Source organism: Falco cherrug, chromosome 7 (assembly GCF_023634085.1).
Source record: "Falco cherrug isolate bFalChe1 chromosome 7, bFalChe1.pri, whole genome shotgun sequence".
NCBI classification, from domain to species: domain Eukaryota; kingdom Metazoa; phylum Chordata; class Aves; order Falconiformes; family Falconidae; genus Falco; species Falco cherrug.
The window spans coordinates 31,286,869-31,312,340 of record NC_073703.1 but is presented as its reverse complement, the minus strand read 5'-3'; the positions used below and the strand labels follow the sequence as shown (position 1 = coordinate 31,312,340).

Here is a 25,472-nt window from a genome sequence, read left to right as displayed (position 1 = left end):
ATGGCACAATTTGAGATCTCCTGAAATCCAGATCGTCTCTAGCTCTTCGGTCAAAAACCAGATAGCTGACCTTCAGTTGCCCCTACACGCTGCCAGAAGATGAGATATTCAGCCCCGTTGGGGCAGGAAAGTGCCTCTTGGATCTTCATACTTGTGGGTTTGTGATGATGCACAGGAGTTTTTCTCCAGCTCAGGCATGTAAATGAAAGCAAAGTTAAGCCACAAGCACAGTTGTCTCCACACTGTAGCAGTAGTTCTTAAATGTGCCTTGATTTCTTCTCAACAGCAAATTCACAGATGAAAGTGGGGAGGGATGAACATGTGGAGGGAAACATGAATCAAGCCCAATCCCATTCCTTCTTAAATATTATTTCATCAGCCAGACAAGAATAACTTGACAGCTACACCGCAGCACTTTGCATTTGCATAACATCATGTTCTCTCCAGGCAACCTGGCCTGCCTTGCTTTTTTGTCTTTGCAGCCTGCTGTTCATACAGAAAGGCATTTTTATGGCCAACCAAGTCATTTTGCGTGCTGTCCAAGCAGTGATTTTTCTCCCTTTGACATTCCTTCTGCAAGATGTATGACAGTGGGTCTCCATCACTCATGTGCACGCATGGACTTCTGTATTCACGTGCACGAATTTCAAACACTTATGAAAATATGAAAAGCTGGAGCTCTGCTCATCATGGCAGCTGAATATGAGCGCTTGAAAAGTAGATTGACAGAAAGTAGATATATATTCTGAGATTTGTCTGAAGTCTTGTTTGAGACACGTACCACCCTAGACACTTGTGTAGGGAGTTGCATTAGAAGTCCCATGGCCCATCATCCATACTCTAAACAATAAGATTCCTGTTGAAAAGAAGTGTTACTTGAAATGCGAAAGAAGATAAATGTTTGAGGAGGAGGGTGACTCAGACTGCTAGTGACAGGCCTTAATTCACCTTCTGGCTATTAACTGAAAATCTTTCCCTAGTACAGTGTATACTCATGTTTAAATACAAATCATTGATCACTATAGCAACCCCTTTATCACACGAAGCATATTCTAGCTTAAAGATAAAAAAGCACTTTTGAACAGAAATGCACACGCCCACTCATCAAAAGGTAAGGTGAGCTTCCATGTTGTTTTATCTTGTTTTATCAAGATGATTTTTGTTTTAAAAGTGCATAAAAGATTGTGTGTGAATGGGTCTGCCCCTGTTTTGGTTGTTTATTTTGAATTTTTATTCTGAATGTATTAGTATCCAAACTGAACAGAAGGAACCGATGCCGCTCTTGGGAGATTTAAAAAGAGAATAAAGAATCGATATGCATTTAATCAGACTGTTTTTCTTGATTATCATTGCTTTAGCTGTAGGAAAAGTATTGAATTATAGAGTAGTATTTGGAAATGCAATTTTCATTCTGCAAGAAATTCTGACATGATTTCCCCTCCCATCAAACTGAACGTAGTGCTTAATGTTTTTTTAACTTCCAGCAGAACAAAATATCCAAAAAGTTAGCAGGTTTTGACTGAATTGTTTGATTTCAGTAAAGTAAAAAAGTCCATTTTGAAAAAAATTTGGTGTATATTCAAAGTAATAGGTTAAATTGTTCTTTTTAACCAAATGAAACCAAAATGTTTTATTAATACCTCAAAACTGACATGAATGAAATTTTAAAAAAGCCTTTGTTTAGTTTTTCCTACATGAAATTTTTGCCAAATTACCAGTCTCCTGCAAAACATTTAAATATTGATGATACTTTTTGTTGGAAATGTTTCAGCAAGTGCTGTTGTTTAGTAGATTATATGGGGAATTTTACACAAAATGAGGCAATTAACTATCATTGGCCTTTCAAGAAACACTGGGATCCTTATTTTGCAGAGCAACTGCCTACACTTGCAAGCACAAGTGAGGAGAACAATTTTTTTTTTTTAAATAGAGGTGAGATCATAGAGGCAATTTTGTACTCCAATGCAGGTTTTCCTCCTTCCTTCTCTTTACAGGAACATAATGAAGTGAACAGTGCACCAGCTCATCACGGTGCTCATGAGCCCATCTGTAAATGTGGTGACCTAGATGTCATCTTCAACTATAAAGCCTCAAGTCAAAAGCTACTAGTTACTGTCCTGGAGGCCAAGGATATCCCGGACAAAGACCGAAGTGGTGTGAACACCTGGCAAGTGCACACAGTCCTGATGCCTAGCAAGAAACAGAGGGGTAAGACAAGTGTTCAGAGAGGACCCATCCCCGTGTTCAAGGATAAAATTACCTTCAGTAAGCTGGAGCCAGAGGAGTTAAGCAGCCATGCCGTTCGTTTCCGCCTCTACGCAGTACACAAGATGTTTGGAGAGAAGATGATGGGAGAGCAGTTGTTTTACCTGAGCAACATCGGCCGGGAAGGGGAAGTGAAGGTGACATTGGTCTTGGAGCCAAGGAGTAACTTGAGTGTAAGTTTGGTGAAATAACTATGGAGTTCATAAAATTGTTCATCTGGTGAATGGGGACCAGCTGTACCTCATATCTTTCATGCAGAGCTGTTAGGATGCAACTGGTGGTCACTTAAAAAGTTACCAGTTAGGGGAAGCCTGGGGCATGTCTTCCTGACACAAAGCCATGCCTTATAAACAGTGGCTCAGCTAGCAAACTTACATAAAGTCATGTAGATGTACTACGTCTACACAAGTCATGAAATGCTGTGCCATGCAGAAACAGTAAGTTGGGCCTGGGACCACCAAGGCTAATTACGCCTTCATTTCAACAGGGACAGTAGTTCTCGTGCACCATTATGTTGGTGGACCTGTACTACTGCCAGTGTAAGAGCTACCTCGTTTGGCACTAGCTACGAGCTTGTGGATCTCTGTGTAGTGCAGTTTCCATGTTACCAGAAATGCTTGGTAATGTTCCTTTTCATGACAGATGGAAGTGGAGAGGTGGGTGATGTGAGGAGGAACTGGCTGTGCTGCTTTCATAATCTTCCATGCGCATCACAGTTGTATACAGCTCTGGCTATGCCAATCAATTTGTGTAGATGAGCTCTGTCAAGATTCATTGTCTACAAAAAGCTCAGTGAGAGCTTGTGCACACAAAATGAATAAAACATCATACTCTGGGTGAGGAGGGGGTAGAGAGAGCATCATGGTAGCAAGGAAAGAAAGTAAGAAAATGCAGAGTACATGACACACACACACACACACACACACCCCAACTGCAAAATATCTTCCATCCAAATCATTGTCAAGGAGATGTACTGTGCATTTGATGTAGTAGTATCTGTACTTATCTCAGAGTCTTTGATTTACACTGGTGGTAACACATTACGCAGAGTTCCTCATCTTTATAGAGAAAGTTCAGAGATGTGTTCTTGTAAAAGTGATGCTCTGATTCTTCTGGTGCCCCATTGTAATTCATTCTTAGTCATTGTCATTTGTTAAGAGAGATCTTACTAAACAAGGCTACGAGATCTGAATTAAGGGAGGGTGGTGGTGAATGTCCTGATGAGACTTTCAGTGCTCTTTCCCTGCAGAGTGCAGACTCTCAGCTTAGTCTGTCAGCAATCTCTCACAGTGATAGCGCTTCTTCAACACAGTCCCTGTCGCATGGAGGGTTGCCAGAGCTGCTTGTGGGATTGTCATACAATGCCACTACGGGGCGGCTGTCAGTGGAGATGATCAAAGGCAGTCATTTCCGAAACCTCGCAATTAATAGGCCACCTGGTAAGTACTTCACTGCTGTTAAATAACACTATTGAGTCAAAATTTGCTTTTTATTTTCTTCCTCAAGATATTCAATTATGTCATTTTTGAGCTGGGTTTCCTTGCAGAGTATCTGATTGAAAATTAAAAGCATCATTTCAAATACGTGTGCTGGTAAATTTTACAGTGTAATTGGAGGCAATCGTATGAAGACACAGCCGATGGGACAGTAACACCTGCATGTCTCTTTTATTGCATATACCTTTACAACATTTGATTATGGAAAAAGTGCTATTGTACCCAAAGCACAGAGTAATTCTTAGCAGATCCGTAAAATGAAAGAAGTGCTTTTCAAGTGATTATATGTTACCACGTGATCTAGAGAGGTCCTGCGTAGCACCATTAAGTGTTTCCCAGGGCTATACTTTGTTTAGTCCCCTTGCTGTGCTGTTGAGCACTAGGTGACCTGGTGCTTTGGGCCCTTTTAGGGGATCCTGCTGCTGTGAATTCTCCACTGCTGCACAAGAAAATCTGCTGCAGAAAGAAGATTTGAAAGTTATTCTTCTGGGTCACAGCAGTTGAGCTCCCTTTTCCCAGTACCTAAAGGAAAAAAATTGAAATTGCCTTACAGTGGGTTTTGTTGGTGTCTGAGCTGTAGTTAGCCCTTGAGAAGGATAGTGGTGCTAATGTCCATGGTATAGATGGGGTCGTGCAGCCACAGTGTGTGGTGTATCTGCTTTGCTGCCAGCGTGCCTCGGTCAGGGGTTGAGTGGCAGTGCAGTATTCAGCTCATGTTGTCCTTTCGCCTCCTGTCTGAAACCAGCAGCTAATGGCAACGTGAAATAACATTTTTTTGGTTGTTTGTGTTTGCTTTTTGTGATGTGGTTCTCTGCCTGTCAGAGGTAATAACCTTTGACAGTTCCTTGCCTTCACTGGGTTTGACATAGTATCTGTGGCTTGCAAAATGCTAAGATTGCTTTTGCAAAATGCTGTGCTCTTTGGCCCAGAGCTAGCAAAATATTTATGTAATATTTCAGCATATGGAGGTGAAAACTTAAGTTTCCCCTAAACTATACTTGAACAAATTACAGAAATAATCCATGTCATCAGTCAGTCCCTCGAGAATTAAGGGCAGGTCTATGCAACAGTAAAACACATGGCCCCAGTCTGTGTAGCCCTAGCTAGTCTTGTATTAGCTGTGGCAACATAGGTCTCCATGTGAGTTATATGTTCCTGTTTGCATGTATATGTTTTATTAAAAGGTTTCAAGCTGGGACCTTTTTAGTAATTTAAAGCAAAGGTAGACTAAGACAAGAGTCTTACCACAGGCACTAGCAAGCAAGCTCACCTGTGTTTATACTGCGATATAGGTACATCCTGAAGTTTTATTCTCAGAAATGAAATTGAAGTAGTGCCAATATAGGTCCAAGTTAATTGCTGCAGTTTTTTCTGGCCTGTTTTCATGTATCTGCTTGTATTGGAGTTTTTTCTCTTACCTGCCTGAAGATGTGGATTATGCAACACTTCTGTTCTTAAATCAGGCCCTGCACAAGTTGTCTTGCACCTGGCTGGGTCAGGCATGTGTAATGCCCGCTTTTTTCCTATAAATGAAATGTTTTCACTGCACAGAACTCAAATAATTGCCTTCCTGCTTACTACCTGCAATATCATGACCAAATTACTGATGGTTTTGGTATCCTTCTAACAAATGTCCTTCTGGGTGCATGTTGTATAGCTCTGTGGGTTGCAGTAAGCTGAGCAACCCTCTAACTCTGTCTGTGAGTGCTGGGGAGCTGTGTCTGTCCTGGGCCTCTGGTGGGATGGGGTTTGGCAGGTTAGCCATGTGTGCACGGGTGAACTTTCAGCGTGAGATATTTTAGCTGCAATGATTGAATGTCCCATTCAGCTTTTTAGCTGGTGAGCGCACAGGAGTGCAGTAGCTTGGTTGGAAGCATCTTTAAACCTGAGAAGTATTTTGTGTGTGTTTGATAAGAACAGGAGCAGGATATGGGACAAAGAAGCATTCCTTGAGGGACCTTTCATTTTAAATTCTGCCTGATTTTTTCCATTTCTGTGTTTGCAGGGCTTCAGATAGACCTAGTTTAGTCAGTCTGATGAAGTGGCCAAAGTCTTCTGTCAGCTACCCAAGCTAATAGTCCTGAAATTGTTGCACAGCAGTTCTTCCATCTTTGCTATTCAGGTGATCTTGAGCTGTTTCTTCACATCCTTTTTGTATCTGGATCAATTTTAGCACTGTCAGACCAGTATCTCTCAATGTTAGATCAGTTTTTAGTTGAAACATGGGAATTCATAAACGATTACAGGCAAATTCTGAACCTGTCACAATCTGCTCCTTTTATTCCCAGTCACATTGTTGCTTCTGCATTCTGCATTGTTGTTCTGCACCTACAGTTCCCAGTAGTGTGGTGAGAAAAGGAAAACCCAGTGAAGCAGAAACTGAAAGAAGTTGAAAAGAAGGAAGAAAACCAGCACTTGTCTCAGGTGCTGGAGTAGCATTTCACTGATAGCTCCTGCAGACACTGCAGAAGAGTGCTGTGAGGTCCGATCGTTACTGTCTGAAACATGCTGGTGGCTGAATGAGATGCTCGATAAGTCTTTCACTAGGTGAAAACTAAAACTGCTAGCTCCCTTTCTGGAGTGTGAGCAAATAGCCCTTGTGTTTTCTCAAATATGTCCTATCTGCAGTTCTGTTGTTTGAAGCTCAGAGGGAGTGATTTATTTCTTTAAAGTATCATGGGGATTTCAGATATAATAGCACTTCAGGGCACTTAAATACCAAGCCCAATCTGCTATTCAGGACAGCCATTTGTGGTGAGACGGAGAGAAGTCAATGGGCAGAATCCATCTGCATTCCTGGCCCTGCATGCACAGAACCTATACAGTACCCATATGTGGTCCTGTTGCAGCCCAGTGGCTTTAGCATCACCTGCTGCTGACAGCTGCGGTTATGGGGAATGACAGGAGAGTCTTACACAACAGCAAGGTCTCCAGCTGTGCTTTTTGCCCACCTTGACCCTCTTCTCTGCTACCTGCAGTCCTGCCCAGGTGAGCTCAGCATCTCCTACAGCGTGCGTGCTCCCTCCTTGGCATCCTTGCACAGAGATTTCACTGTGTGCAGAATAAGGAACTGGACTGGGACATTGGTGATTTTAGGCATTAAAGGCCGCAGACGCTAAACCAGATGGTTTTCTGGAGAGGGAAAGGAAGAATGCGCATGTCTCGGTTTTTCCTGGGCACATCATCTGCTTCGCGTAAACCTTTAAACTGAGTGAGGTAAATATTAAAGTCGTGGGTTCTTACATGGGTAATAACTGGGTTAGAAAACATCTGGACAGCTTACAGAGACTTAAATCTCACAGGCAGCGTCTTCTCTTGAGGTCACATTTGTGGGATTTAAGAACAGTTTGGTCAAGGATAAGTGTTCAGGTATTGTCCTGGGGAGCATGCCGAGTTACAGGCCTGTGTCTGCAATCCCTGATCACGCAAATAGGTCCATTATCACTCGGAGCACTTAAGAGCACTCAAAAGTATGGCTGCAGCATTGGGCTGTAATTTATCAGTGTGTGCCAAAAAGCCTCAGGCAGAAAAGCATCTACAGTTTTGTCAGATGTAGACACCCTCAGTATTAGAGTGCTAATGGCTTGTGTGCAGTGCACCTCAGTCTTTTTGCTTCTTGTAAAAATCATTAACCTGTGTTAGTGTTTTGTGGGTGTTCGTATTTTGGTCTGTGGTATTGTATTTTCTTAGAACAAAACACAGTGTGTTTGTTTAAAGGATGTTTATTATAGAAAAAGTAACAAGAGAAGCCTACACCACTGGCAGACACCTCTTTAAGAATTTATAACCAGTTACATACCATGTGCATGGTAGTAGTACCTTGGGATTGTAGTGATGGCAGGAATCATTTGTGCCAGTTGGCGTATAAACATGCAACAGAGACATGGTCTCTGCCCACATGATGCTTAACCTTCACCAGCTACTCTGCTGGGTGCAGTTCTCTTTTCAATAATCCAGCCCTTGTTTTTTTCCCCTTCTGCCTTTTTTGGGGGGGGTTGTACGTCTGTGTAATGCAATTTGAGAAGGACTATTGTAAAGATATTCCCTCGCCTAAGAAAAGTCCTCCAAGCTTTTCAGCAGCTGCAGAATTAATCACACATAATAATTACATCCGTACGTGATTGTTATTATACAAGCAGCATATTAACCCCATTAAACAAATACAATAGCATTAATGTTGGAAAAGACAGGGGGGAGAGAACAAGCTATCAGGATTTCTGTTGGGAACAGGAGAAATTCTTGGAGTGAAGACTTGTCTGAAAACAAACATATGAGCCACAGATAACAATGCCAGTAAGTGCAGAAGATGCTCCCATAGAGGAATTAGGATCCTTGCACGGTATTTGTTGCTCTGGTATCAGAGTGCTTGAAAGCCATTAGTGGCTTTTATTTTATCAGCTTGTGAGGGAAGGAAAGTTGTTATCCCTGTTTCATTCCTGGAAGACTAAGGCACAGGTGAATTTCTCCCAATCAACCAGGGAGCTGAATAAGGAACTTAACTTCTAACCTGCGCATCTTGCTCTGAACAGGGAATTTGCTTGAGTTCCTAAAGCTTTGTAATTCATGCTTTCATCTCATCCGTAGCAGAAGGGTGATCTGTACTAGGGTGAGCTGGGGTGGATTCAGACGTCCAGAGAGCTTGGTTATTAACAGAGCAGTAGAGGTGCTGGGCAGCTACTTGCTGCTTGCTACTTGCCAATTGGTCACAGTAGGCTTGTACAGGACCACCACTCCCACAGATTTTCGTTGCCCATCCTTGAATATAGCTTGAATAAACTTACAGTAAAGGTCAGTTTTGTTTGAGAAAGTTTTGTTCAGGGTGGTAAAAATGACGCCAGATGCAAGGAGCCCAGAAGGATGTCTTAGTAATGAGCAGCTGGGCAGTGAGGTGGAAGATGAAGGGTGGATGAATGCAAGGTACTACATGGGGGCAGGGATGGAATTCAAGCTTAGTATCTGGATGGGCTCAGAGCCACTCGTGAGTGAAATATTAGGCTTATAGTAAATAGCTCCAGGAAAACGTCCACTCAAGGATCACAGTAGTAGTGGGAAAAAACAAGTTAAAGGTTAGAAATATACGGAGGACAAAATGAAAAATTGGTGTTTGACTGTAACTATGTCACTGGTGTAATGAATACCATGTACAGTTCTGGCTCCTGCTATTCATATAGAATACGGCAGAACTGGAAGGATGTGATGAGGAGTGTCAGAGACCATCAGGGGCATGGGAACAGCTTCCAGTGAGCTGCAGCTGAATAGACTGCACCTCCTACGATGCTACCACAAAGGGAGATGGGAGATTTCACGGACGCCTCTGAAATCATAAGTATCATTGAGAAAGTGAATTGGCAGCAGTTATTTGTTTTCTCTCCTGATACAAAGCCACAAAACGAAGGTAGGAGGTAGTGGGTCTTGAAGAGGAGACAGCTCTTCGCTTATGCTCTCAAATTCCTCACTACAGAATGTCATGGATGCTAGAAGTCCACTTGAGTTTGGTACAGCACAGGACAAGTTCACAAAGAAAGATCCACTGAGGACCGTTAACTATGAAGAGGTTAACTCTGACAGAGGAAGTTCTTAAGTCACAAATAGCTGAAGACTGGGAAAGTATTTGGGGGAGAATCAGCATATGCCATATTCACCATATTTTTATTGACTTACTAAGGCACGTGGTATTGGGTACTATCGGGTGGATGGACTGGCTTGGTGCAGCTATTTCCACCATGTTGAGACCCGGGATTAATTAAGCTCGGAAAAGCAGGTCACAGAATAGTGGACTTTCAAAGAGAAATTGTGAGATTTTGGTGGGGGATGTTCCATGATAATTAGACATCCAGTGATAGCATGCCGTTATTCAGTAATGTTTTCAATAGTTCTGTATTTCTAAAAGGTCTTTAAAAGCTATAATCTATGTTATACTTGCTGGGTGTAAAAATGAAGGTATTTCTGAATCAAAGGAGTACATCTGAAGTGGAATGTATGGTGATGGCTCTTCCATTCCCATAGCTGTGAACAAGAAAAAAAAAATCCTCTCCCAAAACAAACAAAAGGCAAAGCTTACTTCCAGAGTAGAACTCTCCTAATTCAAGCTTCAGTTGCAGCTGAATGTTTAGTGCAAATCTGCAGCAATTCTACAGAGCGGTTTGCAGGAGATCCGATGACAGGCTGTATCATAAAGCCATGCCCCTGGGCACCACTGCTGGAGGTGAGAAAAGCCAGGCTTAAGCAGCCTTACATCATGCTGCTGCTGTTACTGAGAAAGTGTACGTTCATGCTTTCTGCTATGCTCTTGGTTAAAGATCCCACCCCCTCTCTGAGGCAGCAGCAATGATGCCCAATGTTGAAACGCCCTGATTAGAGGAGAGTCACCTCGTGCATCTGGAGAGGTGTCTGCGTGCTGCTTTGGCTGGGTAAGCCCTGAGTAAAGCTGCACCTCTGTGGGCTAGAGAACGCAGGGGGGGTGGTAAGCTGGCTCTGCAGCCCACCATGCATCCCAGGTGAGGGCTAGCACTGTCAAATAGAGTGTGCATGGGGTCTTGTGGCAGCAGAGGAGGGATCACCAAGGACCTGAGCTCAGGGGGTCTCAGGAAGCAGCTTTCCTTCCTGAGAGACCCGGGCGCTGCTGCTCGGGAGCCCTTGTTTCCTACCCCTCCCCAGCCCACCTCCTTGCATGAAACGGGTCACTGATGCTGGCAGTTCCCTTCTCTCAGGCCAAACTCTGCTTCCTGGGAGCAGTGCGCTCCTTTCTGCTGCGTTTTAAATTAAAGGCGCTGCTGGTCTGTTCTCAACGCACGTGTTGTCAAGGTTTGCCATATCCCAGCCTCTCCCTTGCGTGGTGGCTGCCAGCCGTGGGAGAGGGGACCTGAGTAGCCAAGGTTTGGTGGAACAAGCCTTTGAATGGAACAAGGGGAGGAAAAGCTGGCATCTCGGCAACGTAGCAGGCAGCTCTCAGCCCTTGTAGGATTTCTAGAGTAGTCCACAAGCTGCCTCTGGTCTACACCAGACTTCCACAGTGTGGGGCTGGGAACAAAAGCCTGGGTCTAATTCTACTCCCTGCTCTTTTCCCGATCCGGCTGCAGTGAGCCAGGTTCACAGTATTCCTGCCTCGCTGCTGGTCCGGTGGGGAGGTGAAGCCGTGACTAACGGAGCCCTGGCCGCCTGGGTCTCCCACCGAGACCTGGCGTTGAGCCGTGCTGTACGGAGCAGCGCAGAGCTGAGCTCTGGGGCTGCATTGCCAAGCGATGCTGCATTTATTATGTAGGCTAGGAGCGTGGGCATGCCAGCTGGGTGAAATTAAGCTCTACGCCCAAGGCTTTATTGTACTGCAGCTGTTATTAGTCTGGATTGCAGCATGCTGACATGGTTATACTGCTTTTGGAAATGAGCTAGCTTGCCTGGAGCGAGGGTGGGAAGGTCCGTACGGTGCGCTGCTGTACCCTGCAGTCCGCAGACCTGAGGGGTCAGGAGTCTTTGGTTGTTTCCTTTCTAAACATAAATTTAAGCAGGGGGTTAGACGCTTTTGTATTTGCAGTGGTTTTGTCCATGGGTCAGCTTTATTAGTAATGGTGGAGCTTAGGGTAAATGAAAGTAGAATGCACGCTATGGTCCCTGCTCCAAAAATGGGAACGTATAAATTATAGCTGATTATTCCCCTGAGTTGTCATTATCAGTTAGTTCCCTTAGAAGGATGATGACAGAAATGGGTCATTAGAAGAATTGCAGATAAACTGATTGCCTTTGCAGATGAGCTCTCGAGAGGTGTTTTATGGTTGGGGCAGTGCTGATGGGGGCAGATCAGTCCGTGCGAGGAGAGGTTTAGCCAAACCTCTGGAGTAAGATTATGCAGCGCCAGCCCAAAATGTGTCTGGCTTCTTGCAGCATTCCTTGATTTAGTGCTTTTCACTCTGGTATTAAATGCAGAGGTGTTGATATTTTATGTATACGAGAACATTGTTCAATCCACTCGTACCAGAGATGAAAGATGAGTTTAGAGTAAAAATGATCTGTAGCAAGAACTTCTGTTCCAAAGCCCATATGGAAAGGAGAGCCTGGTGGATGCATGCTAAAATTGGTCTCGGCAAAATTAGACAGTTCTTGCTTCTTCACAGACTTTTGTGTAATCGTGGGCAAGCTGCAGTCTCAGACCCTCCCAGATCTTAAGAGGGCTCGCTCTTCTTTATGTCAGTGAGATAGGTGCCTAAATAGAAGGTGAGCACTTAGGCATTTTAAGGAGTGTAAGCCTTAATCTCTCTTCTCCCTTTGTGCTTGACAGAGGTGGCATGAAAGTAAATACACTGAAGAGCATGAAGTGCTGAGATACCACAGTAATGAGGCCATTACTGGATCTGAGCGTGTAATTAGATGGAAAATGTTGCCTTCAGAATAAATAGATGCTCTCACACATATATTCTTCAGTAAATTTTCAAGTTCATCCTTGCTGTAGTTCTACTAATTTCACTGTGTTTCTGGGGATGGATTTTCTTTGGCAAAGCCAGCTGGAGGGGAGAGCTTTCCATCTCAGAGGACCAGAGTGGACCACAAGGAGAACTAGGGAGTGTTACCTGATGAAACACCTAAAAAGATGCTGCAAGGAGCACAATGCAATAAGGGCAAACCACGATCTTAAAATGTAGTTAGTGAAGCAGAATAACAGCTCAGCCTCATACGTACCAGCTCTGCAAAGCAAATTTTGAATCCACACCTACTCTTTTATTTCTGTTCAGGCAAGCTCGATTCTTTTGGCTGGTAAAATACACCCAGTGGAATAAATTTGAGAAGGATTAGCAGCCTGATTTAGTTGCCACTTGCACTGGTTTTGTGCCTGTGTTTACAAGGGGGTGAATAGGGCTCCTGGTATTAGTTCTGCCCTGAGCATAGTCTTCTTCCAGCCTTGCATGTTCTTGCCTGATGCAGATGATACGTGCAAAATCCCCACTGACATAGGTACTGTATAGACAGGGCCTTGCAGCAGAATTATGTTGCAGACCTGTTGTATATTAAAGAAAAAGCCTAATTTTCTGACTTTGGTCTCTGTTGGATTTGAGTCATTGGTCGTGCGACGCTCGGTTTTCTTTAAAGCCAGCTGCCTTACTCCTCACTTGCAAAAACTGAGGCCTCAGGGATGTGACATCCTAGAGTTTATGACTGCAAGAAACTCATCCATTCATTGCCTGGAAAATTAACTGGGACATCCTGAAACAGCATCCTGTGAGGTGTTTCAGCTGTGGCACTTGGTTTAGTGTTAAAACCTTTATCATCTGTAATGGTAGCACCATCTACTAGGTCGCTGCTGAATTATGCCTTATGCTCCTTCGGTGGTATTGATTATAAATTGGTTGACTCCTTTGGGGACTGCTCAGATGAATGTGCCTGCAGTTAGGTGTGATGAATCTCTTCTGAGCTGGTGGCACTCAGAAGGAGGGTGATAGGGAAGTTTAATGAGAGGAAAATCTAGACCTCAGTCCTCTCCCTGTCTTCTCTGAAAAAGACGTACTACAGCCTGAGTGGGTGACCTTTCCCTCAAGTAGCATGGGAAGATAAGCTAAAAAAGTACTTCATCTGCTGTTAGTTATGTTGCACATTGCCATGCTCAGGTGGGATAGCAGTGAGGGTGTTGGTAGCAGTCCTTGGCTGCATACCGTTTCTCCGCTCTGCCCAGCCCCTGCTCCAGCACAGCCAGGGAAACCCTCCCGAGAGCTGCCAAGGGTTCCAGGGGCAGGACCTTTCCAGTGCTGCTCCGTGCCCCAGCTCTGCCCTTGCCGACTCTTCCCAGCCCCGACTCTGATCCCAATCAAATGCCCTCACCCTCAGCAAAGCAGTTCTCAGAGGGTAGTGGGGAAAGCGATATGGCAGCGAGGACATATGTGGAGAGAAATGGAGGTGTTGGGCCAGGAGCAAATAGAGGGTCCCATCTCCCTGAATTCGTAGGTCTCAGCACTCACCTCTCTTGTGTGTCAGCAGAAGCAAGCCACTTCAGCTTTCTGCCTGTCAATGGGATTGGTTTGGGAAATGCACTGAAATTCTGTAGAAAATATAAGATTTCAATTTGAAAGTAAGAAAAATTTTAAAGTTCAAACAGGGAATCATACTAATTGGCTGCTTGTTTGTATTTAAGAATCACCCTGGTGGAGGTTTTTCACTATTTTGAAATCCCCTTCTCCAAAAAAAGGGTGAATACATTAAGAAAATCCATAAACCCCCTACCCACCCCCCACTTATCTTTATTTCCAGGGAGTTCCCTGCAGGCTCAGACCAGCATCCAGGACTTCCACGTGAGGAATGCGTCAGTGCAGGTTATGCTTTGTCAGTGGAAGCAAAGTGACGCCTCTGCAAGTACTGCAAGAGATTGTGTCTGGTGGTTATCTTGCATGGTTTCACATTGAGTTGAGCTGGAAGAGAGAGTCCTCTCTTGCGCTTTGTGTTTGCGAGGGGTCTGAAGTTGTTACAGGTTTCGGTCCCTCAGCACCACCAATATTGAATGCTACCGTGGGAATTAGGCCACCTCTTGATATAGCAGTTCTTTGCTTCCCAGATACAATCAGGAAGCTATTCCATGCCTCAAGTCTGCTTTTCTGTCTAGCAAGGAGGTCTTTGTTGGCAAGATCTACTTCATCTCCAGTGTTAGGCGGGGAGGCAAGCTGGCACCCCCAGTTAATGATTAGACTGAACTTTCCCGGCAGAAGCTCGATAGCTGTACAGCTGTGTGGGCTTACAATTTGCTCCTCAATTGTCAGTCTCCTGACAGCTTTTTCAGAGGAACAGTTTGAGAGGAGCGGAAAGCCTTGCTTTGGAGACACAGAAGTGTTTTCACACCTGAAGTGTAATTTCACACCTTGTGTTGCTCAGTAGATAAGTGCGTAAAATAGCACATCAAATGGGAACAGAAGAGGATAGAAATGCTGTAGACAAGAGACGGAGGCTTGTTATTTATTTTCTATCTTCAGCACGCTCTAAAATAATACTCACTTGCAGAAACCCAGGCACAGACTACGAAGGGGCTAGAAGGGGACTCTTCTAGCCAAGTGCTCTGTTACCATCACGTGCAGAGTGAAGTGAAAACTTACACGGAGCTGGGTCTGTGGAGCTTTGGGACCACAGAGCTCTGCTTGAGACCGTGGTATTAGTGACCGCGTAACAGAGGTGAACTAATCAATACAGGAGGCAACAAAAGTTTTAAGGGTGAATTTATGGGAACACTGACTTGGACCATCCCTTCCCTGTATCTATTAAGCGTTTTTACTCCTTGTGTTGACTGAAATAGTGAATAAAATTGACCTTGAGTCCACCAAAAATGTAAGTGAGAATTTGGAAGAAGCCTTGAAACTATGATGTGAGATCAAATAATTTCACTGTGTATGCAAGTTTCCTTTCCCTCTTTTTTCAGGACCCTTTTTGCTTGCTATTTCAAGTAATAGGTCATAGAAGTGGGAAGGCAAGTGCAGCCAAGGGAAGCCCCGGCAAGACAGCCCCAACGGCACTTGATTGTAAGGGAGAAGAGAAGGTGGAGATGCACCATTTGATGTAGAGATGTTAATAGTTTTGGTTAATCTTAGACAAGTCTGCTAGGCTTGGGGACCAGATTTTCTGCTCTTTCCAAGAGACCAGGGCTGAAACACACATCAGTTATTTGTTTTTCTCCCCAGCTGAATATAAGGTGCTTTCACCTGCTGCTTCTCATTCCATGGATTTTGCTAAGGAGAGCAGTCCAGCTCTCATTTGTTATTCACTGCAGACAGGCTGCTCTACTTGCAGGGTTTTTTGGGTGTTCTTTGACTGCTTGGGGCTTTCATATAGTCTGTCACCTGTTCCAAACATATTGGTTTCCTCTTTCTTGTCCTAGACACCTACGGAAAGCTCTGCCTGCGCAACTCTGTGGGTCAGGAGATGTCTCGCTGCAAGACTTCCATCCGTCGAGGGCAGCCCAACCCTGTCTACAAGGAAACTTTCATCTTCCAGGTCGCCCTCTTCCAGCTCTCTGATGTCACCCTAATGATCTCCGTGTACAACAGGCGCAGCATGAAGCGCAAAGAGATGATCGGTTGGATTTCTATGGGTCAGAACAGCAGCGGGGAGGAAGAGCAAAGTCATTGGCAGGAAATGAAGGAATCGAAGGGGACACAGGTCTGCAGGTGGCACACACTACTGGAGTCCTAGTGGTTACCAGGGCAGCCTGCGGGTCCTGGGACTATGGGCTGTCTTCCCTTGCTCTCAGTCAGCAGAGAAGAGCTATCCCATGGCAATCACTGTGCTCCGACAGGTCACATACACTTTAACCTGAATTTTCCATGTCAGCAGTCATGAGTATTAAAGGGGTGGCAACGCCTAGGAAGCAAGTTTAGTTCTTGTCTTTCCAGGTTGTCCTGCATTTTCTACATCCAAATAATTAACCCTGGGAAGAAGCAATGGGAATACCTACAAAATTCTTTCCTTGGTCATTGTCTTAATATTTTTGTCATAGGCTTAATCGTCACAGACTGACTTCGATGTTGTTTTCTTCTGGGCTAAACTCTCTCTTCTGTTTCTGCCCTTATTTATATTAATGAAGTTTGCAAATACTCTTGACACGCAGATAGCTCACAGAAAGGCTGACCTGCAGGCAGATCACATTCTCTCCCTTTTTTTGTTACCATGTTTCTAAGTCCTAGAAATAAGCATTTTATACCACTGTAGACTGGATGATATATTTTTCAGGCAGCATGGGAAAGCACTCTTGAATTCTCTGTCAACTTTTAAGTGCCTAGACGTTACTACTGTTCTCCTGTACTAGCAACTGATATTAGGACTAAACACTACCAGTATTTTTAATTAGGCATCTTGTGCACTTGTTAGCCTGCATTGCCATAGGTTTGCACGAGAGAGAACTAGCGTCAGTTTTATATTGCAATTATACAATGCATGTTTAGATGCTTACTTGAAGTTCATGGCTTCTGTCATCACAAATACCAAAAAAGACCAGAACAAGCTGCACATCCACCTTTGTGCCTGAATCACTCTTTTCTGCATCACTGTTTTGCCCATGTGTTACGTGGTACGTTGTTTTTTAAAAGTGAGGTTTATTCAGAAAAGCATTTCTGTGAGCATCACACGGGAAGGCTTTAGACCATGCTTTCTCTGTGATGCAGTTAAGCACAATTCAGTTTGCTGAGGGCTCTTCTTCAAGTGTGCTATCTTGTAATATCTCCTCGGGATCTGCAAGGGGACTGTTCTTGGCACGCTGAGCAGTAGAGGATGTCAGGCCATGTCACCTCATCATTGAGGTGAGCTCTCCTGCAGGCAAGGAACAGGATCCAGAGGACCCCCTGGAGGGTCTGCTGGCTCTGCTGAACTAACACCAGAGAAAAGTATTATGCTTCCTGACTCTAACTGAAAACAGTGCAAGGAGCAGGCTTGCTGGATGAGGTGATGACACTTTTATGTAGGTACTTTTCAGACTGTGTTGTCATCTTCCACTTTAATCTTTTTTCCTGTCTCTGTGAGTTAAAGTCATGGAGATGATGGATAAGGGGCCATGTCTTAGTCTGCTACTTGGCTATTGAAAGTTTAGCAGTTGTTAGCTGTTGAGGTGCTCCGTGTGACAGCAGAGGATGTTTGTCCTCCAATGTAATGATGGTATGTAGGCAGTAAGGTGCTGAGATCTTCAAATACTGTCAGCTGCCCAATCTCCCATTCTCTGCACTCTCTAGGAGAGGACTGGCATTTCTCTGCTCCTGCTGATGATAGCAAGGAACAGGAAATATTTTGCTGAAAAGGTTTGTCTGTACTGAATCACTTCATGTTTTGTTTTTGTCATTTACTGAGCCCTGGCACCAAATTCTGCCTCCTACTGCACCACAGCTGTCTCCTTCCCTTCAACGGTGCTCTGCAAATCTAACTAGTGCAGATTGTGGCACTGGCTGTTTGACCAAATTTGAGCCTTGGTGCTGGTTTGCATCACAGCCAGGCTAACCAGACCCTGTGGGCAGTGGTGTGATACAGGTTATCAGTTGGTGTCATACACACAGGCTTTGTCTGTCCTCCTGAGGCAGACAGAATAATCTGCATGTAGAAGGACTTCTGATACAGGCGATACGAGTTATTCCACAGCCGATGTTTTTATATATTCTTATCACTTACCTGTCTGAGCGTCATTTTTCTGGTGAGACTGGTGGGTATCCTATGCAGGAGGGTTGTCCTCCACTGCCTAGATTAAAATCTGCTTTGCACTGCTGGGGCTTCGTACCATAAAGCAGGATCTAACCCAAATACAGCTCAGCAAACAAGTATGTTTTTGACGGCACTGTTCATGCTGCTGTATTACCAATGCAAGAGAAAATGAGCATGAGTGATAAACAGCAGAATAGGAGTGGGTTTTTATCACGTACTTTTCTTCTGGGGGAAAAAAAGCAGGGGAAGCAGCCCAACTCAAAAGGTGCATTTGCTGATTTCAGTTGGTTTCCAGTCTCTGCATCTTTTTTCCTGAACTGCGTAAGATGTATATACAAGTGTTTATAAGTAATTTTATTATCTGGGATGTGTACGTGTAATAAACTTACCGTGATTCTCTTTGTAACTTCTTGAACCTGCCAAGTGTTTCTTGTGCTTCACCATTAGCTAAGGGAAAAATGTAGATTAATAATATGTTTCAGCAGTGAACTGGAGATAAACCAGTTTTGTAACAGTGTGATTAAAAAAAAATATCTTGGAAAAGATAATTTGAGAAAACAATAAAGCAATCTAGTTTTGGACTTCTTGCCATTTTCACATCAAGATCTTTTCTGAAGATACTGCATTAAGGGAATTGAATTTTAATATATAATTTCAGTGTAGAGTGTTGGGAGTCAGAGGAAAGCAAGAGAAGATAGCTCAGAGTAAGTTAATATCTGAGCACATGTTAGAACTTTGCTCTCCGATGGAAGCAGGTTGCTGCATCCTTGCAACAGTGTTTTGGCCTTATATTTTACCAGAAAAAAATTGGAGGGAAGGGGAAAGGGATGAGCCAAGGGGAGCACTGGGGTTTTGGAGCTGCTGCTAAACCTGCTGGTGCATCTATGCCTTGATCAATGTGTTTGTGGGGTTCATTAAGTTCCTACTGAAGCAATGGAGAGATTTAGGAATCTTGGGACAAACACCGTGCTGGGGGTGCTCATGCTTGCTAGCTGTATTTTGGGATTTTTGTTGCTTTTGTGGTTTATTTTACTTTTAAGTATTGGCTGCCTATGAAATGAAGGCTTTGTGGCAGCTTCCCCATGTTCCAGAGCTCCCGTAGTTTTTCCCATTGACAGATTGAATTAGTCATTGCTAATATTGATACAGGCTGCGCTTGTGCTTATGGTCTTTCTCTTGTAAATACCGCTGCCCTTTCAGTCACTGCTTTAACCCCTTGTTTCCTTTGATTGTGGCTGACAAGGCTGAATTTCCAGCAAGATTTCCATTCCTTGAGAATCCTGACTTGCACATGGCTTGCAGTTGGCGATGGTCAGTAGTCTCAAGTCCCTGTGTTCCCTTGGCCTCCATCCACGTGGGTGCCAATGCTGATGCCTGATCTCTGCTTCTGTGGGGCTCCAAGTGGGGAAAAGAGCTGTGGGAGGCCCATGGGGAGTTCAGCAAGCAGGAAAGGAACGGCTGACCTGCTCCTGGAAATGCTGGAGTGCTTGCAAGTCCAGATTATGGAGTTTCCCAGTGAGCTCATTTTCTAAAATAATTCATCCCCTTTTGACACCACTATCTGGAATACCCTTATAGCTTATTTGCATTTTCTTCTCTTGGGGGGTGGGGGGGGTGGGAAGCCTGAAAACCCACAAAACCATTGTGTGGGAAGCAACTAACTGCACTGGCATAAGCCCAGAATACTGTGGGCAACTGCTCTGGATACATATCTCGAAAAGCATCGTTCAGCTCATTGCAGTCTGTTCCTTCCTTGGTCTGTCTCCAGCCAGCACGCCCCTGTCCTGCGAGGCTTTCTGCTGTTAATTTATTTTTTGGGGTTTTAGTGTGTATCGACAACAGAACAGAATGATCTCACCCTGTTTATATTCCCTGTAATAATGGTGACTTTCGACCGTTGCCCACAGCAATGAGTACCTCTTCTAGCCCACTGAGCTACAGCTATAGGTTACTGAAGTGTCCGTTTGTAAAGGCTTTATCTGGATGGTCTGCTATGTCATTTGATGTGTTTGGGTTTCCATTTTACCAGCGTCTTTAATTACCTGGATCCTGCTGTGGCCCGCTTGCTCCTGGCACTCTGGCTTGTCTGCGTTTCCCTTGCGGAGTGACATGGGTTGTGCAGCTCCTGGGGCGCATGGACAATACTTAGATATATTTTTAGCAGCTGCAGATCCTGAGAAGTTATTTGGTGCTTTACATAGTCGACTGATCTTCAGTCATGAATGTCTTTAGATGTTTTTGGACGCACAGAACCAAAGGCCGCCAGCTGCTATTGATCATTTCTCCAGCATAAAGCCTAAGGTGGCAGCTTGGCAGAGGACAGGCGTTTCCTCTGCTGGCAGTTAATTTTCTCCTTCAGCTGAAGCTGGCGATGACCTTGGAGCTAGCGTGCCTGCAGAGCTTTTTTTGCACTCCCATATTTATCATCATCTTTAATCTGTATGATCAAAGCACTTCATCTCTCTGCCTCTCAGCTGCCTTCTGCCCTTCAGCACGAAAGGTGGACGGAAAGGCTGAGCAAAGAGTATGGCCTCCCTATTGCATTATCCCGGGGCTCAAGGGGAGCTGACTCCTGGGGGGGTTATCTTAAAGTTATGATGCTCATGATCAAGACCTTGCCTCCCTGCTCTCTTACTTACGGAGTTTGAAGCTTGTTGGTTGGGCTGTGATACTTTTATAGTTACAAAGTAGTGACACCCATTCCCCTCAATGTGGACCGAGTTAATGGCAGAGGAAACAACCTCTTCCGTGTGTGCTTTCTTCTTTTTTTTTTTTTTTTTTTTTTTGTAGGTATCATTCTGTAAAAGGACAACAGAGTCTGAAGGAATTAGTATGCAGGAGCATCGACTTTCCATTTAAAATGTACTAAGTGTGATGTTTGCAACTATGGTTTGAGGGGGGGAAAAAAGGCAGCCAGGGTTTGCAGAAGAGCTCATGCTTTGAATGAGGCAGGTTTTTCCCTTCAGCGTGCACTACCCCAGCAGATACATTCTCATACCTCAGGCAGTGATGCTGGCTCCCAGCTGATCTGCTTTTGTGATAAAAGCAGACAGAAACTGACAGATCCTAAAGCTTGGAAAGACATACAGGATAAATCAGCATAGCTGGTTTGGGTGTTTATTTGGAATCTGGTGCAGATTTAACGAGTTGTCATGCAAGAAATGAGAAGCCCAAGCAGTGGGCAGGAAGGTGGTGGGGAGGGAAGGCTCTTGCTGCGCTTGTGCTGCCATAGAGCTGGGAGTTTGCTCACTCTGTGCTCCAGAAAGCAGCGCAGTCAGGCTGCAGTGGCATCAAGCCTGAGCTGAAACCCAGTTTCTCTGCATGATTCCTTAGCTCCAGATCTGCTGAAGGCATACAGCTTCCACACACCACACCATCCCCCCCTTTTTTTTTTATCCCCAGTGCAGAGTGAGCTTGTGTCTTCCTGCAGCCTACGCTGTAGGCCTTAAGAAATGAATGTGTAAATATTTTGTCTCTCACAGCAGCCCAAGGTCATCTTTCTGGAACAGCAAACAGGCACAGAATCCAAAGAAGATCAGTCTGTCATATGAGTAAGGTTAGCATCTGCACTTACAAATGACAAAGGCTATTAATCCTCATGCTGTAATCCCCAAGCTGTTTGCCAGCTGGCAGCAGGAAGATGTTCCCGCTCAACCCACACAGCTATCCATGTTTTTTCACCTTTATGAAGCAGATATAGGTCAATACTGTAGCCTGGATAAAGAACTTGGTAGATACCATTCATCTCTTCTAGCGTTACAATCCGTCTCTTCTCCACACAAGCCATCTGTACAAACGAAGGTGTAAGAGGGGAGCTGCAGGCTGGGCTCTCCCTGTGCTGCTCCCCCAAAATAGAAGACTGAAGGTGAGACTTTTTTCCCCCCCTCTGCTCCTGAATTTGTCATGGGAGGATGAATTTTGCGATCTTACTGCAGAGCTGAACAGCCTGAGCAAAGCTCTGTCACTCGACAGGTCTTCATACGAGAGCAGGAAAAAAGCAGCGCTTGTCAAAGGCAGATGGAAGTCCAACACTGAGACTTTTTTGATCCTGATTTGGGAACCTGCATGAGATTTGGGTACTGCCCATCACAGGGACATAAGAACCTGAATCCCATGAGGTACCACTGATGAAGCAGAAGGAAATCTGCTGCATGGCAGCAGTGCAGGTAGGGTGTGGTAGTTTGTAGGATCTTGCACAACAGAAAACTGTACCATCCCCATGTTGCATCCAGTGAGCATTAGGCAGCTGAGGTTGGAAAAAGTTGGAGACCCAAAAGGCAGGTGGGAGCTGTGAAGCTCCACTCAGACCTATTAGTGGCTCATCTTTCTAGAAAATCAGAGAGAAAATTATTGAATTTTACTTAACAGAAGTGGTTTAACAGAAATCACAGCTCCTTGACCAGCTGCAGGCACAAGGAAGTGAGGGCATTATCCCTGGCGCCTGCGTTTCCTCCCAGCTGTAGCGGGTGACCATGGAATAGATACCACTCTGGAGGTGTCTGGCCCCTGTAACGTCATACCCAGCATGGGCCGATCTCGTTGAGTAACGAGACAAAAAGCTGATCTTGGTCATGGGTGAAGAATGGGAAGGATTCAGGATACAGACAAAAGCTAAATTCTTTCCTGAGTCCCACAACCGTTAATTAGCCTTGACCTCCAGGGAAGGCATTTTATTGTGCCAAATACTTCACTCTCTCTTCATCTCTCTGACTTAAGAGAGCATTGCAAATGTCTGTCTTCATTAGCAGCTGAGAAAAATCATAGAATTTTGCCAGCTTTCCTCATCCCGGTTGTGTCTTGTTAACACTTTCCAGGTGCTTTTCCTTCACGCTGTCTCCACCATCACATCTTCCATCCTCTCATTAATATCTGTAGAGGTCTGCTGCAAGGCAGGTCTGTGCCTGGTAGCAATATCTTATGTTCATGGTGCTCAGGATAAAACCTATCCTCCACTTTCTTGCTGTCACTACGTGGCACCTCAAGCACAATTTTTCCAATTAAATTGGTACCACATCTCTCCCGTAGTCCTCTGCTGGTATTGCTGTGGGTTTTGCCTCGCTGGGCTGTATCCTCCACTGTAACTTCAGTGACTTTTTCCTAGTAGCATTTTGTTTGTCAAGAAGAGTAAATGAAGTAATCATTTGGTAGACTTAGCATTTAAATACTGTGTGGCATTTATATGTGTATATATAAAAATGTTTTTTATGGTAGAGTGCCCCAAGGCATTTGCATGAAGCACATCTCAATGTATATTTGGCTGTTGATTTAAATATACCATATATAATGTTATTTTTCGTACGTATTGGCTTCTTTCAATATTGGAACAATATACCATTTCTGGCAGGTACAGGTTTTTGTTGTCTCACTGTTGCAGCCACAGCTGGACACTGGCGATGCAGTGGCTGAGGTGTGTGTCCATCTCCTCTCTCCTTTGCGCATGCCGTGACCTGGTAGGCTTTCCCCTCCCCCAGCTTTGCAGGTGGACAGGCATTGCTGCCAGGGCACATTGCAGTGGGACAGCATTGTAAGACCACGTACTGCATCTCCCTCCTGGCATTTAGCAGAATAATTTGCCTCTAAGGTTTCCCCCTTCATTGCTGCCGTATTCTCAGCCAGGACTGTGGGCAGGTAGTGAGCCGGTTGGTGTTCCGAGTAACTCAGCCCTGTGGCTGAGGGGGCGTCAAAAGTGTTAGAGATCTCCACTCTCCCAGCCTGAGGTGTACAAGCACAACATTTATCTAACAGTTGATCACTTTAATAACAATGCAGAAAAATTAATAAGAATGCCAGGTCCCTAACTTCTGTCGGTGCAAAAGCAGGGCTTCTAGAGCTTGAATTTATTGCTGAATTATTTTTATGATAAATACATCTATACAAGAAGAATTGTTCATACTGTGGAGGTTATAGGAAACAAATTCATATCTCCTTTTCACTTTTGTAAAGTTCAAAGATTTGCACTGAAAATTATACCTTCAATCTAGTTAATAAATGGCTGGTATTGACTGGTGAGGCCACTGGAATGGTATGAGCATCATTTCACTTGCTCTGTGTGTGACTGAAAGAGATGTCTGAAGTGCAAAACTGTGATGAAAAAGATGAAAAATACGATGAAAAGATGTTTGGATATTCAACAGGAAGAGTGGTACGGGTTTATTCTTAGCTTTTCATGTACTTGACAATGAAACATTTTTATTCTACTTAAGTGCTAACGTGCATGATCATACAATATATTGCCTCTCACTAATTATATGCTGCGTTAGGAATACTAATGTCTAGATGATATCTGACTGGAAAAAAAGCATTAAACCCAGCTTCTACAGAATTCTGGGCTGAAATTGCCCACACACACATACAACCATCCAAACCTTAGAAACAGTCTTGTTTTGTTATGCTGAACGTTGTTGTTACAGGTTTTTATCAATAAAATAGAAGCAGATGGCTCATGAAGACATGCAAAACCGGTGTATCTTCCTTTTTGTTTGTATTGTGGCAGAACCGAGTGAATATGCAACTAGGAGAGGTGGACGTGTTTTGTTCAGAACAAAGATGCAGGTGTCCGGTGCATAATGCATAACTGGGAGGAATGGGAAATATTGCCACCCTCACCCCCACCCCTGTCTTGGTCCCTCTGTCCCTCTGCGCAAACAAAGGGGCCCTGAGGCAGCAGGTGGAGGCTTCTGTGGGGGCTTTGGGAGACTGAAGAGGTTCCCATGCCCTGCCATGTCTCTGCCTCCCTCTGTATACCACCCTTCAGCCAGCTCTGCGTGGGCGAGGAGAAGTGCTGGTGATGTGTTAGACATCTGCTGTTCCCCCGTCTCTCATCCAGCCCCTGGCAGGAGCATGGGGAGCATCCCCTTGTGCCTGCCCTGTGGTGGTCCCCCAGCCACTGTTTGTCCTGTACGCCAATGGATGTGTTGGCACCTGCCCCAGGGCACGTGGCAGTCAATGCCACCAGCGTGTCTCCTTTGTTGATATCCTGGCCACGTGTATGGGATGCTGAAGGATGCCTCTGTAGCGGTTGGGGTGGCCGCAGGGTGGCTGTGTCTTGCTTTGGAAACAGGGGTAGGAGCTTGTGTGGGGCTGAAGAGCTGAAATTGGGTGGCCAGGCACGTCACGTCACCGCAGTGGTGAGGGCTATGTCTTTATCTGGTGGCTACTTTTGCTCACATGTGCCTTTGGTCGTGATGTATTTGTGTGTGTGGTGTACTCCTGCCAGGTCGCAGCTGTAATCCATGCCTACATTAAGATGGAGAAAGACAAGCTAAAAAAATTCCAAATTGGTAATTTTGAACCGGGGGTAGTTTGTTCCTCTCAGAATAGCAGTACCGTCTTTGAGGGAGACGTGAGAAATGATGATTTCTGAATCCCTGCTGGCATCCACAGGGCTGGCTTTCCAGGACCAGCCCAGAAATAGAGTTTCTTTTTCTGGAGACAGTTGGTAGCTTCAGTCCCTGGAAGCCTCAGCAACAGCAACTGGTACTTGCCGCGTCTGGGTACATGGAAAACCCAGCCCAGAGTCCTTCCTCGGAAAGACGGTGGGGAAATGGGATAAGCTGGGAGGCTCAGAGA

The 25,472-nt window shown here is 44.7% G+C and overlaps 1 protein-coding gene across 3 annotated transcripts in view; it reads left to right on the top strand.

The window, feature by feature from the left end:
• SYT16 (synaptotagmin 16) overlaps positions 1–24,335 on the top strand; it is a 78,092-nt gene extending 53,757 nt beyond the window's left edge. For all 3 annotated transcript variants that reach the window (XM_027802579.2, XM_055717350.1, XM_055717351.1), the window contains 3 exons: positions 1,995–2,438; positions 3,515–3,704; positions 15,601–24,335. In XM_027802579.2, coding sequence (XP_027658380.2) covers positions 1,995–2,438; positions 3,515–3,704; positions 15,601–15,914 — 948 coding nt within the window. In that variant the 3' untranslated portion in view covers positions 15,915–24,335. The remainder of the gene's footprint in view (positions 1–1,994; positions 2,439–3,514; positions 3,705–15,600) is intronic.
• Positions 24,336–25,472: the final 1,137 nt, after the last annotated feature.